This window comes from Saccostrea cucullata, unplaced genomic scaffold (genome assembly GCF_032062105.1).
Source record: "Saccostrea cucullata isolate Sc308-1 unplaced genomic scaffold, CSIRO_AGI_Scuc_v1 ctg1456, whole genome shotgun sequence".
In the NCBI taxonomy this organism is placed as follows: Eukaryota; Metazoa; Mollusca; class Bivalvia; order Ostreida; family Ostreidae; genus Saccostrea; species Saccostrea cuccullata.
This window is the reverse complement of record NW_026923075.1, coordinates 113,237-127,938: the sequence shown is the minus strand read 5'-3', so window position 1 is coordinate 127,938 and position 14,702 is coordinate 113,237. Positions and strand designations below refer to the sequence as shown.

The 14,702-nt window shown below is 34.2% G+C and overlaps 3 protein-coding genes across 3 annotated transcripts; 1 reads left to right on the top strand and 2 right to left on the bottom strand.

The window, feature by feature from the left end:
* Positions 1–1,631: 1,631 nt before the first annotated feature.
* On the bottom strand, positions 1,632–4,984 carry LOC134263072 (dynein regulatory complex protein 8-like). The gene is made up of 6 exons (XM_062745375.1): positions 4,931–4,984; positions 4,536–4,620; positions 3,906–3,978; positions 3,182–3,261; positions 2,534–2,643; positions 1,632–1,963 (listed from the first exon to the last, which is right to left on the bottom strand). Exons 1-6 carry the CDS (start codon positions 4,956–4,958, stop codon positions 1,848–1,850), a joined length of 492 nt encoding a protein of 163 aa, XP_062601359.1. The 5' UTR covers positions 4,959–4,984; the 3' UTR covers positions 1,632–1,847.
* A 195-nt stretch (positions 4,985–5,179) lies between these two features.
* Positions 5,180–6,626, top strand: LOC134263082 (uncharacterized). Its single transcript, XM_062745388.1, has 2 exons — positions 5,180–5,482; positions 6,099–6,626. Exons 1-2 carry the CDS (start codon positions 5,253–5,255, stop codon positions 6,472–6,474), a joined length of 606 nt encoding a protein of 201 aa, XP_062601372.1. The 5' UTR covers positions 5,180–5,252; the 3' UTR covers positions 6,475–6,626.
* A 2,056-nt stretch (positions 6,627–8,682) lies between these two features.
* LOC134263081 (dicarboxylate carrier SLC25A8-like) lies at positions 8,683–13,881 on the bottom strand. Its single transcript, XM_062745387.1, has 6 exons — positions 13,787–13,881; positions 11,423–11,630; positions 10,856–11,051; positions 10,543–10,749; positions 10,162–10,444; positions 8,683–8,920 (listed from the first exon to the last, which is right to left on the bottom strand). The coding sequence occupies exons 2-6, from the start codon at positions 11,591–11,593 to the stop codon at positions 8,758–8,760; spliced, it is 1,020 nt and encodes a 339-aa protein (XP_062601371.1). The 5' UTR covers positions 11,594–11,630; positions 13,787–13,881; the 3' UTR covers positions 8,683–8,757.
* Positions 13,882–14,702: the final 821 nt, after the last annotated feature.

Here is a 14,702-nt window from a genome sequence, read left to right as displayed (position 1 = left end):
ATCCAAGGATATGATAGGCCGATTGCACTGTACACTATGGCTTGTTATAGATTTGATGCATAAAGCAGCATAATTATGCTTAAAAAATTCATACCAGTGTTCTTGTCCAGAAAATAAGGAGTTTATATCTCACAACAGCTGCACGTTTAATAGTATGCACTGAATCCACCTATAGAGCAGTGAACAGATGCTGTTTATGTACGAGTACTTCCTTTTAAATTTACTCTGTAAAATTAATCTTAAGGCAAATACAAGCATTATTAGGGCCCCGCAAGGATTTGATAAAATTGTGTGTGTATTCTTCCGTCCACAAATTTTCTGTTTTTTCCTAATTGTAGTCCAATTAAGTTCAAATTTGGTATGGTAGTTCAGTAGGCAAAAAGACATATTTTGATGTTAAGTTTGTTTTTCTATGTCCTCTGGTTTGGAGCTGAGTGTGGGGTAGATTCCTTTACTTTATATAAGAATGAATTGGCAAAGAGAGATAACTTCTGAAAATGTTCCCATTGTAAACTGAATAGAGCAATGAATGAGTCCCTTGGGATTAATTAGCTTTCCTCCTGAAGAAAATCCAAAGCATTATCTTTATCTGTCACATTGAGATTAATTACCACCTCTGTCTGCAAATGAAGTTTGTTTTGAAGTTAAGTCCATTAGGAATGCTATGAACACTCTGAAATGTGGATTGAAGTATAAATGTTTTTTACTTTATTTTTGTTGAAATACCCTACTTTATTTATTTTTTTATTATTATTTTTTTTTTTTTTTTGGCTTCAAAAAATATTTTTAATTTTTAAGGCAGTAGGATAAAAACCTCATTCTATCATTACTGAAAAAGTTCTTATTATAAATTAAAGAATAAAATGATGAGAGAGAAGTACAATTAATCCCTTGGGATTAATTATCTGGCCTGCTGCAGAAAATTTAGAAAGCTTATCTTTATCTGTCACTTTAAGATTAATGAAAACTTTTGTCTGCAACTGCTGTTTGTTTTGAAGTTAAGGTCATGCCTTCATGATATATATTTGCATTCATTGAAGGCTGGCATTTTATATAACACAAGCTCCATTATTGTTTAGATATACATTCAGTGTTGAGTTGTTCTTTACTGCCTTAGGTAAAATAAATACAAGGATATTATTTACAGGTTTTTGGATAATCAGGAATTTTAAATTTTAAGAATACAGTTGCTGTTTCTTAATATATTTATTAATCATTCCATAAGCTGCACCCTTATAATTCTACAACTGCAGTTTTCTATCCATCATTTGGTAAACATGCAGTAATGTTAAGTTAAATGGGACCAAGAAAAAATGTGAGACATCACAAGGCCCAAAATAGGAAGGGTAGAATACTTAAAGAAAAAGTGCTTGGGACTTCCAAATCAGTGACATATACATGGTATTCAAGATATCAGTGTTAGATATACCAAAGTGTAGCTTTATAGTTTGAAAGTAGTTAAGATAAAAAACGTAAATTTTTGAAAAAGATTTAGTTCAAAATTCAAATATATATTTATATTCCTTTCAAAAATTAAGAATGATAAACTACTCTATTTGTTTCCCACTGCATAGCTAATTTACTCAAAACATTCAATGACTTCAGGAAAAAACAAAAACTGGAAAAACCTACACATTTCTTATCCCTTGTTTTATTGAATCATCCTTCCTTGCATTCTTAATTATTTTCAATCATCCTCAACATTCACACACTTGGTTTGTGAATAATACACATGTATATAGGTATTCCCCATAATCCTTTTTCTTCTTAAATATCATATAATGGGAATGTTTCACACAATTATGGTCTCTGCATGTTCAATTTTTGGATATTGTATTGCCCACCCCTCACACTTCTTCAACAGCCATCCTGGACACATACTCTTTATATAAAATTGTCCCTTTTTCTGGATCTACAGCAGCTGAAAGCATTTCTTCTAATTCTTCCTGCTGGAATGGTTCACCTAGAAAGAAACCATATTGTCATAAAAATTGTCAAGATATATGTAACATTCATTCAAATGTTTCTAAGACACTATCTGTTAATTCAGTAAAAGATTTTCTCAAAATTGATCTTAAACTATTGTAAAGCACACAAGTTTAAAGGGGTAAAGAATCTCATATATGTATTGGTAGTTTATTATCCCCTTGCATCAGAGTTGGAGGGGATATAGTAACACAATTGTGAGTGTGTTTATTGGTAAATGAGTTAATTATGTGTGAAACAGAAGTGATTTTATTGCATAGGGAATGATATCAAATACTGCCTAGATTTATAGATCAGCTTTTTTTAAAGGATGCTCCACCTTGCCATGCCCTTGTTCCAGTATGTGTCTAAAGTATTTTTCTTTTTCTTGCTAGTGCCAATTTGGCAAGGACTTTTTTAAAAATATTCAATCATCCTATACATGTAATATGGGCCATAATTTGGGCTCTATGTCCTGGTGTCAGGCTATTGAGTTTTAAAAAGATTGTGAAGTACATACAAACTATGCAGAATACTGTAGAAATAGAGCAAAAGTTGAAGTATTTACCATCTTCTGTCATATACTTGGCTAGTTCATCTTGTGTAAGATACCCCTTTCCCTCTTGGTCTAACACAAGAAATGCTTTTAAGAGAACATCTTCTGGTGAAGGTTTGTACCTGAAATGGTAAAAAGTTGTTTTTCTTCAAACAGTTAAGGTCAGAAAAATAAAAAATATTGTGTTTAACAAGAGATGTTTGTAAAACACTTATGCCTCCCTCTCCAAAATTGGAACTTTTCCAAGTCCAAGGGCACACAACTCTGTCAAAAATGGTGCGATTGTATCCAAAACAGAAGTTGTCCTAGATATTTATCTGATAAATCTGTATACCAAATTTCATTTCAGTAAGTGCAACCTCTGCCAAGAAAATGAATGGAAACGACAAATAATTTGAATTTTTCTAAGTCCACGGGGCATAACTCTGTCCAAAACGGCGCAATCGTACCCAAAACAGATCTTGGCCTAGATATTCATCTGATAAATCTATATATCAAATTTCATTTCAGTATGTGCAATAATTGTGAAGAAAATGAACGGAAACTAAATGGACCGACAGACCAACATACCGACATACAGCAGCAAAGCAATATGCCCTCCCTTCTTCGAAGGGGGGCATAACAATAAAAGTTGATCAGGATAAGAAAGTGGTAACTAACCTCCTTTCCATCAAAACTTTTGTCATCATTGATAGAAATTTTTCAAATCTAATATAGCCTGCCTCATCCTCTTCTTCAATCTGAAAGCAAAATTAATAAAATTGGACATAGTACATGTACATGTAGAATAATTAGTGCTGGGTATCGCGACAGAAAAATTGTATCGCGATATATTGCAATATTATATTTTGTATTGCAATATATCACGATATAAATATCTAATAATTTTTTGCTTTTTGTCAAGGTTAAATGAAAACACAAACTCAAATTACATGTGTTCTCAAGTTGATATTCCAATTGCCTGATCGCGTTATGTCGGTGCAAGCGGCAAGATAAGTTTTGTTTTTGTGGCAACTTGTTGAATTCAATTAAGTTGCAATACTCAGATTCAGCTTTAACATGAAGGGGTTTCATATAACAGTTATCATCGTTTCGTTTTTGAAAGAGTCATGTCTCTGGTTTCTGATTGGGCAAAATAACTCTTTTTGTAACAATTTAGAGCATATCGAACCCGAACCGGTATTCACAAAAAAATACCGCGATACGTATTGTGAAGAACGAAATTGGGATACACCGGTTAACCGGTAATATCGCACAGCACTAAGAATAATACCACAGAAGTGAAAATTTAATTTGAAAAAATGAAACAAACTTTTTTAAAATAGTAAAATTGAAAATTTAATTACCCCTATATATATGTAAATTTTGTGCACAATCCACCTACCTCTACCAGCATATCTGTGAGCTCAGCCTCTGTGGGACAACAGCCCAGAGAACGAATGATAGTGCCAACCTCTCTGTTATATAATGTAAAACTGATCAGTCAATGTATGGGACAAAGATAGTGAAGAAGTGGTGTTTATTTTTTTTTTTAATGCATATGCTTTAGAAGATTTGACAATTACATGAACATAAAATGCCAAAAATGATATTTTCTTACTTTAATTTTTGCATAATAACTTCACCCAGATCTATTTTCTAAGTGCTGGATCAAAGCTTTATGGCAAGAAGCCCAAAATGTCTTACAAATATCTTACATTCTTGTCTTATATTCCGCTACCCCACTAGTGAATTAGATTTTTCCAGTATGTGGAAGAGTTGTCCTCTATTTCAGACAAGTTAAGCAATGGTGAGCCTGTGTAAACTTTGGATAGGTTACACTAGTGTAACAATTAAGAAACTGTCATCCATCCAAAAGTTATACACTTAAAAGTTTTTTGATAGCTAAATCCTACCATGTTTGAGATCATGCCGTGTACATACTCCTGGCCCTCAATAAAATTTTGGCTTATCATAAATGTGGATTAATCGTTTCATTTTGTTGTTTAAATAGCAAAGCATTGTTGTTACCAACCTTACATCCACTGTTTTATTGTTTTCATTGTCGAATATTTCAAAAGCTTCTGTTATTCTTTTGTGGATATCCGCAATGAGCGAATCTGTATAAGACAAAGAGACAAAAATCTTTTAATATATGAAATATGAGAAAAAAATAATATATTTTGTTTAAATTTGCAGTAAATAGTTTTAAGAGACGAACAGGTTTTTGGCATAAAATTCAAAATCATAGAAAAAACACATTCCCCATGTGGTTATATGAATTTGGATGACATGTGCTTCAGAATGCATTCAACTAAATGATACACATATATATTTAGATGTTTTAACTCTTTGTGAAAACAATATGTCAGACTACCTCTAATAAATGAAGAGGAAAATTATATACAAGTGGAATAACTTGTAAATTACCTGCGTTTTCTTTTGTTTCGTCCGCCATGTTGTTTACGATGGTTGCTAATTGAAAACACGGAATAAGAAATGGTAAAACGAATATCTGCGATTTTTCATTTACATATCTTAAAAAAACAAATTTAAATATAAATGCTTGTTTGCATAAAAATATTTTTAGAAAGTTTGCTCATTTTTTCAAAGTAAGAAAATATGGTAAAATTTATTTATTTCGTTTTGGGGAAAATATCCAAGATGTCTGCCTCCATGAAAAAGAGAAACTGATAACAAGTGTCATAACACTAAAAATCTTTTTTCGTCTGAATGACCTACCGCCTAAATAATGTCATCTTACAAAGACAGTATTTTGGGGGCAAAGGTTATTGATTTACACAAAATAGTCGAAAATGGACGTCAGCGTTTCATTTGTTTTACAAAAATGGGAACAAATTGGTCTCTTAATGTGACGGACGGTCTTGATATCTGGCGGCTTGAGATGGATGAAGATGAATTTGAGTCACATAGAGAATTGTCAGAGACTTCATCAAATGAGGCATTTTTATTGAAAATTAGGTAAAAAAAGCTCTGCGTGTCCAATAGCGTTTTAATTTTATCATTTAAATTGATAGGGGAAATTAGATTTATAAATTTTATCAGAAGTAGGATATTTTCCAATGAAATTACATTTGTATATTATAAAATACAGTGAATCTCGGTTATGAAAACCTCAGAAAGAAAGCTCAAGGAAATGGCACTGAATAACAATACCGTCCGGTATATGTGGCACCAAAACAAACATGTTCTGACTCTGTGTCAGGAAATCTAAATACACTATCATCTGTGGTGTTTGATTTAAAGAATAATCAGGAAAGTTTGAGGCACATGTTTGAGTCCAAGTTAGATAAATCAAAAACTGCATGGAAAATGTTGAAAGAAAAAAAAAATGATCATTGAAGGATGAGATATCTTTTGACATGAACATATTTCAGCCAAAGAAATTAATTTCCCTTTATCAATTATATAGCATAAAAATTGTTTGGATCCTATAAAATATCTTTTTGTTTTAATTAAAACATTTTTGTACATAGGCACTTTGCAGGAATGCAGGAGTTTTTCCCCAAAAAATTTTAATTTATATAGACAATGATTTGTATTTAGTCTAATATAATAGTTACATTATTTTTAACAGGAAAGGCTTTACAGATGGAGATCTTTCTGTTGCAATGATTGGAAACAAAATTACTCTTACCATTGGAAAGGGAGTGAGTGCATTGACTTTTGACCTATATGAATGCAAGGCCGCTGAGAAGAAAACAGAACTACAAGAACTTTTGTTTAAATTAGCAATGTCCTCTTCAAAACTTGAAGAAGAGCTTGCAGTAGCAAACAAGACCATAGACACCCTGAAGTCCCAAACTGCTAATACTGGTGCAGGAAATTCTGCCCTAGATATAGGCTCTAAAAGAGAATCCCATGCCAAACCCAAACCCAAAAAAGTCGGCATGAGTGTTGTGAATCCGACCAGCAAAAAGAGGAAGGCTGCCCATGGTGTAGTTTTTGACTAAATTGTAGTTGGAACCACATTTTATTTTTATTTTTCTAAAAAAAGGCAGCTCATCTCAAACTTCATACAATGCACTTCAACTGTTGAATTGAAAGTATCTTGCTTTGTTTGTGAACCAGTTTCTTTATCTTTAAATTTTTGTACATACATGTATGTATTTGTATTTACATTAATACTTACTTATGGTTACTTATGGTATTTTTCCAACACAGGTCCTGTCAAGGTCCTCTTCGTCGGACTCCAAACTTGCTTTGTAACTACTTGGGTGACTACCGGTGTAATCGGTTTTAAAGTCTACTTTGTAGTTATAGAGCACATCCTGGTCCTTCCAGAAGTTGTCTAGTCTATTCTTGAAAGTATTCAGAGTTTTAGCACTAACAACGTCCTCTGGTAAGCTATTCCATAGACTGACAGTTCTAACACTGAAGCTGAATTTTCTTATATTGAGTCTCGGTCTCTGTACAAATAGCTTCTTGGAATTCCCTCTTCCTTGTTCCCTCATAACGTGGTCTCTCCTTAACTTGATAAAGTCTGCTGCTAATGGGTCATACTTTCCACTTGTTATTTTGTATACTTCAATCATATCTCCTCGGTGGCGCCTGTACTTCAGCGTTGGTAGTTTTAGTTTCTTCAACCTTTCTTCATAGCTTAATTTTGCCAATCCTGGAATCTGCTTGGTAGCTCTTCTCTGCACTCCTTCAATCATCTCTATGTGTCTTGATTTGAAAGGGAACCAGACCGAACTCGCATAGTCTAAATGTGTCCTGACAAGTGTCTTATAAAGAGGAATGAAAGTTTCTTCATCCAAATGTTGAAACGTTCGCCTTAACATTGCAAAAATAGAGTTTGCCTTTTTCACCTTCTCGCTTATGTGTCTGTCAAAGCTGAGTTGTTCATCTATGATGACTCCTATGTCTTTTTCCTCTTGTACCTTCTCCAGAGTGCGTCCTAACAGCTCGTACTCAAAGTCTTGGTCTGGGTCTTTCTTTCCAATGTGCATGTGTTTACATTTATCTGGATGGAACTTTAGGAGCCAGGTGTTACTCCATTCTGTTAGTTTCTCAAGATCTCTTTGAAGTGTCATTTTATCTTCCCTACCCTTAACTATATTGAAGATTTTCGTGTCGTCGGCAAATAGGTACACAGTAGAGCTCACGATATCAGGGAGATCGTTGATAAATATAACGAACATTATCGGCCCAATTACTGACCCCTGTGGAATGCCAGAAGTTACGTTATGCCATTTTGATGTTGCCCCGTTTATGGATACTTGTTGTTTCCTTCCACTTAGGTAGTTCCTTATCCAGTCTACAAGTTCTTTCCCTATTCCATGTTCCATGCTTAATGTAAGCATTGTGTTAACCCTTCATTTCATTTTTTACCTTTCAATATACATGTACATTCATTAGGGTACTACTAGGGTGTATTGAAAAATTACATTTTTCTGTGTCATTTTAATTTACCCTTTGTATTTCAATTTGGTTACAAATTTCCTGCAAAAATTTCCCTAGTGTATTTAGAGTACATTTAAGGAATCCTGAGTCAAACTAAAATAACAATAAAAATTTCTAACAATAGATCAAATAGAAATTGTGATTCTGCAGAATTATAATCCAGTGGTAAAAGTATTCCTCATGTAAACGGAGAAAAAGATCTATACTACAATAAATATGGCATTTTAGAGATGTGTTATCCTTGCCTATCTTTCTTGATCATTCATGCATTAAATGAAAATACCAAACTATTGTTATTTAAAACTTAAAATATTTTAGTTTATATTTTATTTCAAATATGAAACAATACATGTCATGACAAAAAAAGAAAATATTCAATATTTATTTGTACACCGTATATAAATAACTTGTCATATACATATTAAAAATATACAAGTCAACTTGGCTAAACCATGGTATAAAAACATGAAATAAAACTATAACATAACTATAAACTATACGGCATAACAATTCCAACAATATAGATTTATTACATTGTGATTTAAAACAGTAAAAGGAGTTTACACATACACATAAGAAAAGGTTGTTTTACAATAGCATTTTAAATATTAACAATCTTATATCAATATGGTAACAACTTCAAATCCTGCAATATTTACTTGATTAAGTTTAACACTGTAATGAATTTCTTTTCTGAAGATGATAAATTTTATTGCACTTATCAAAATAGAACTTGACTGAATTGTTGATACTACATTTTATCATTTAGGGTGTATTAAATCTTCATTTATATATACATGTACATGTGTAGATTTAGTTCCAATGTGAATTTATGTATGTTTGTCTTTGAAGAGGATCTGCGTTGCTTTTTCAACGTCCCTAGAATGTGAAGTAATTTGTGCCAAAGGTGGCTGAATAAGAAGTTTTATTTGCTCATAACTCAAGAACATCAACACATTCCATGTACCAATTCTTAGTAATGCAGGCAGAAATCTGGAAGTGAAAATAGACTTTGTATTTCAGATTAACTGGAATATAAATTTAAAATAATACAAGAGGCCCATGGGCCACATCGCTCACCTGAGTAACTTGGGTGATGCAGTTCTTTACCAGATTCCCCATCTTGCTATACCTATCATGCCCCACTACCCCCTTCCCTTTTATGATTTTAAAACTTTAGAATCTACACTATCCCAGGATGCTTCCATATAAGTTTCAGCTTTCCTGGCCCTGTGGTTCTTGAGAAGAAGATTTGTTCTATATATTTCTATGTAAAACATGGATTCCCTATTGTGGCACCGCCCTACCCCCAGGGGTCATGATTTTAACAATTTAATATCTACTCTATTAATATCTACACTACCCAAGGATGCTTCCATATAAGTTTCAGCTTTCCTGGCCCAGTGGTTCTTGAGAAGAAGATTTTTAAGTATTTGTTCTATATATTTCTATGTAAAACTTGGATTCCCTATTGTGGCCCCGCCCTACCCCCGGGGGTCATGATTTTAACAATTTAATATCTACACTACCCAAGGATGCTTCCACGTAAGTTTCAGCTTTCCTGGCCCAGTGGTTCTTGAGAAGAAGATTTTTAAAGATTTGTTCTATATATTTCTATGTAAAACTTGGATTCCCTATTGTGGCCCCGCCCTACCCCCGGGGGTCATGATTTTAAAAATTTAAAATCTACACTACCCAAGGATGCTTCACATAAGTTTCAGCTTTCCTGGCCCAGTGGTTCTTGAGAAGAAGATTTTTAAAGATTTGTTCTCTATATTTCTATGTAAAACTTGGATTTCCTATTGTGGCCCCGCCCTACCCCCGGGGGTCATGATTTTAAAAATTTAATATCTACACTACCCAAGGATGCTTCCACATAAGTTTCAGCTTTCCTGGCCCAGTGGTTCTTGAGAAGAAGATTTTTTTAGTGACCCCACCCATTTTTTGTCTTTTCTTGATTATCTCCCCTTGTAAGGGGACTTGGCCCTTCGTTTTAACAATTTTTAACTCCCCTTCACCCAAGAATGCTTTGTACCAAGTTTGGTTAAAATTGGCCCATTGGTTGTTGAGAAGAAGTCGAAAATGTGAAAAGTTTACAGACGGATGGACGGACAGGCAAACGGACGGACGACGGACAAAATGTGATCAGAAAAGCTCACTTGAGCCTTCGGCTCAGGTGAGCTAAAACTTGTTGATATTATACAAATTTTTGACAAGATGTTTTAATTACATACCCTTTATAAAAACCTCTAAAGCCACCTGCCTTCCATAGCTCTGTGGCACAGTGAATGACATTTCTGTACCGAGATGACGAGGAGTTCATGTAGCGAGTCTTTACTACATCAACTGGGGAAGCGACAACAGTTGCGCAAAATCCCGCCGCAAACGCTGACACCAAGTGACACTGAACCCCCTCTGACATGACGTCACTACCTATCAAATGACTTTTAATGACATCATAAGTAACAACTTCTGCTACGTTTACAATGCCGTTCCTTGACATATTTGGTAAGCAACCTAAAAAAAAAATTATGCACAAGATACAAAATAAGAAGAAAAAGTACTAAAATGTGAGGCATTGCATTTCAAAAGAAGTGTATTTATCCTCATGTTACCACGCCAGAGTCCTTTCACCCCCTCCGTGTTATATATCTTCTTGTATGCATCAGAAGTGCTAGCATACCGAAGGTTGTTGCCACTCTGAGCCTGCATGCGAACTTTGACGGTGTCGGTTGGATGCGCAACCGCAACAGAAAGTATCCCCGTTGTGACTCCCGCCAAAATTCGGATTGAAACAGGGGTTCTGTTTGGTTTATTGTCCTCTATTTGAATTAGGAAACAGAAAAAATTATTAATACCAATAAACCCGTCCAACATATATTACCGATAAAGTTGATAAAGTTTCTGTTTTATAAAGTTTATTACTACCTGTTAATAAAAGATTTGCGTACAACTTCTTGACATCGTCATAGCAGCCGAGTTTTATTGTGGAGAAACAGAGTTGCCGCTGTAAGCCCGCCATTAGTCCTCTGTACAATCCTCTTCCGCCTTCCTCGTGGAAAATTGTCAGAATCGTCCGAACAACGCCAGAGTACTTACTATGAAAACCAACATCACCCTGTACCTACAGTAAATAATGGTTACTTGTCAGCTTTAATACAAATATGAAGTGGATCAGTTTCTTAATCAAAAAAAAAAAATGAATAACTCAATAAATAAGTTTATTTTATGGTACAATATTTCTATACAATCAGAAGTAGCTGTAGTCAATAGTTGAGAACAAGAATCAGGATTTATAATTTCCCTGCCTGAAAGACTTTGTTATCAGCTCGTAAAAAATGGCATAAAGTTTGTCAGAGGTCCCACAGTCACGAGTGGGCTCAGGTCCCCTGACGTGAGGATGCTGTCGTTGTTTCAACGAGAAGACCTAGTAGAATAACAATCTTATAAAATAGTCGCAAAGACTAGATTATCAATTAAAACTTCATGGCTAACCTGTAGTCTGACTTTGGTAGTATCAAGAGGAAATGTAACCACGTCAGCTATGCAGGCCCCAGTCCCAGCACTGACCAGTTTGATCCAGAGAGGAGCGTCAGTTCTAACCACCTTTACTCCCAATGCTGGCTCAGGGCTCAGTCCCCAGTGCCCTTGATTGGATTTTGTCATTCTTTGAATCTGTCATCAAGTTTAGTCTTTACAGGAACTGAGTAAGTTAAAAATAACAAATTTTATATACCGCAAAATGCGAAGATAACGAACGATGATCGACCTAAACCAAACTGAGAACAATACAGTAAACAGGGACCCTGGAAATTACGGAGGTTGGATCAGGTGCTTTAGAGTATTAAGCATCCCCTTACACCCACCGTGAACCCTATATATTGCTAAGGTATACAGAGTATTTCGTAGTAAAATTTTGAATAAAAAACAAAGGTCTAACAATTGGCATGAAGAAGTCAACAAAAATACGACGCAATGATAGGTTTAGTTGCAGAACTGTAGCGTTACACAACGCTACAGATCCCGTTTTCGTAAATGTGTTGCAATTTACGTCGCAAGGCTTTCCACTTTCCATCATTGGTCAATCAACTACCTTTCACTCACAAATCTAGATATATTATTTATCCAACCTGGATGTTTTACCCCCATCCTCTTACTCTTTATAGTTGTTTATATAGACCAATAAACCCTCGTTTTGATTACTAGTATTTTGTCGCATGGTAGAACATTCAAAACAAGAAAGTTAATTTGCCTGTAAAGACGAGCTGTAAAGAGTTAAAAAGTGGATAAAATATACAGGTTTCTAAAAGGATATAAATGAAAGGTAGTTAATTAATTGACCAATGGTGGAAAATAGAGAAAAACATTCTAAAAGTTCGCAGAAATCTTGTGTCGTAAGTTGCGCCGTATTTCCATTACAGGATTTATAGCGTTATGGTAAAATACTAAAATTAAAAACCATAAAGCTATCCTGCAGCAATGATATAGGTTATATTTGTTAACAAGAACCCGACCATAGAATTTACAAAATGACGACTAGAGACGAGGTTGATGAGTCCCTGTAACATCAACTTATCCGTTTGTGGCCTGCCTAGGTTTAAAATTGATTGTACCCGGTACTCAGAGCATGTACTTAAGTGTCAACAACTTGCTTAGTTTGATTTCTTAATACCCAAAGGCAGAATAGATGAACAAGGAAAAAAATGCATTTCCACTATATAATGATTATAATCAGTAGTGCCCCACTCCACACGAACCCCTGATCCCGGGACCACACATTTCAAAATTTTGGAATCGGCACCTTTGCACATAAAAATATTTGATTAATTAAAAAAAGCAGATTTCAAAGCATTAATTCACTTTCAGTATAATTAATCAGTTGAGCTTCCTCCCAGTACCTCTGACCCAGTGGTCTTAGAATTTACAATTCTTAAAGAAGCACCTACTCATCATAGCTATATGCTTAGAATTAATGTATTTCCAATACATGTATATCATCATTAGAGCCCCGTTCTTACACCAGGACCCCTGATCCAGGAGGTATAAAATTCAAAATTTAATAATAATAAGAGATAAAAAATAAGTATATCGTACAAAAAATCTATAGTAAAACAGAATCTAATTGGCTGAGAAGGTCATGTGCATTTTGTCTGATCTGGTATGGTTTGATCTCTTTATTAGGCATGTTGGGAGTTGGTGAATTTTACAATTTGTAAATCACATTAACTTGTCGAGTGCTGAGTATAGGACAAAATTTGCGGTGACGAGTGAAAAAATTTGCGGCAATTGGTGACGAGTGAAAAAAATTCTATATGGCTTCAAATAACATACAAACAACACAAACACAACGTTGTCAAAAGCATAAGAAATTTAGGAAATTTTTTTTAAAAACACGAATTCAAAAAAAAAATCATTAAAAAGAAAGCTCATGTATATTATAAAGGTTTTAGCCTGTTATAAAAGGAGCAGGTATGTTGTACTTCACAAATTTCAGATCAATTATTAAATGATAAATATTGGAATAATTTCACTGAAATCGATTTTTTTTCCCATCATTTACAAATCATAGTCGACGGCGGAAGAGCTCTTCTTGTATAAAGTAAATTAACTGGTTGTAGTTATACATTTATTTATAGCTTGTACAGATGAGCGATTCGAATACGATTAAACGAAACAATTTAAAATCACAAAATAGACTTAAATTCACTTCAAAACTATCAAGATAAACAACTTGAAATATTTATAAATAAATCCAGGATAATTATTTCGAACGGAATTTTCATTTCTGTACATGACATAGTCGCGATAGAAATTGGAAAGTAGTTCGATTTTGTCAATGTAGTATAATTCAAGAATTACCTTCAGAATTTCATTTAAATCCAATGTAACAGAAAGTACATGTAATAAGGTTGTTTGCCCAATGTGTTTAATTCGTTTGAACTCCTGGTTTAAGCTAGTGCCTCATACTTACTGAAGGACTTTGGCAAGTGACGTCATATAGGGGTAATCGGTCAGACGTGCAGGTTATTTTATACCGTAAACATTACGAGTAAGGTTTGATGACTTCTAGAATTTATACGTGCTTAAAAAATTAATTTATTTATGAATGCTACATAAATCATCAAAGATCGAACGACCCTGTTTCCGATAGAAATACATTTTAAACTAACGATATTTCAAAGCCTTCGATTGTTTATATAATCTTTTATAAATCACCAGTCATGAAAGAAAAGAGACAGTTAGAGAACGTTTACTGTTTGGGTTCAAAGTCCAACAACTTCTCACCTAATACATATATAATATATAAACAACTTTTGGTGTTTGTCTGAGGTTTCTATAAAGACATCTGCTGTGACCGTGACTCAGTGACTTTGTGTACCTATAGCTGTTATCTGTCATTAGTTTATATTACGACTTGTTATTCTTCATTTCTTGTACCTTGTCTCCCTCCCTTCAGGAATCTTGAATGACCAATAAATTATATTCACATCGCTTGTCTACATAATACATGAATGCCCCAAATTAAGTGGACTTCAGACCTAACGGAATGGATGGCGCATGTGGGTACGGGGCAAATTTCATTATTATTTCCTTTAAAGGTATATCTATACCAGGATTGTATGTTTTAACCATGTCAAGCATTGTGTCCGATCAAACCTTAAGTATCAAGCTGTGCCCAGCCCAGTTCATCAATATTCAAAGTCTTCGTAAACATTAGTAAAAAATACCTTTTAAAACAAAATATGACTCTCTGTCTTACAGTTTCTTTCGATGT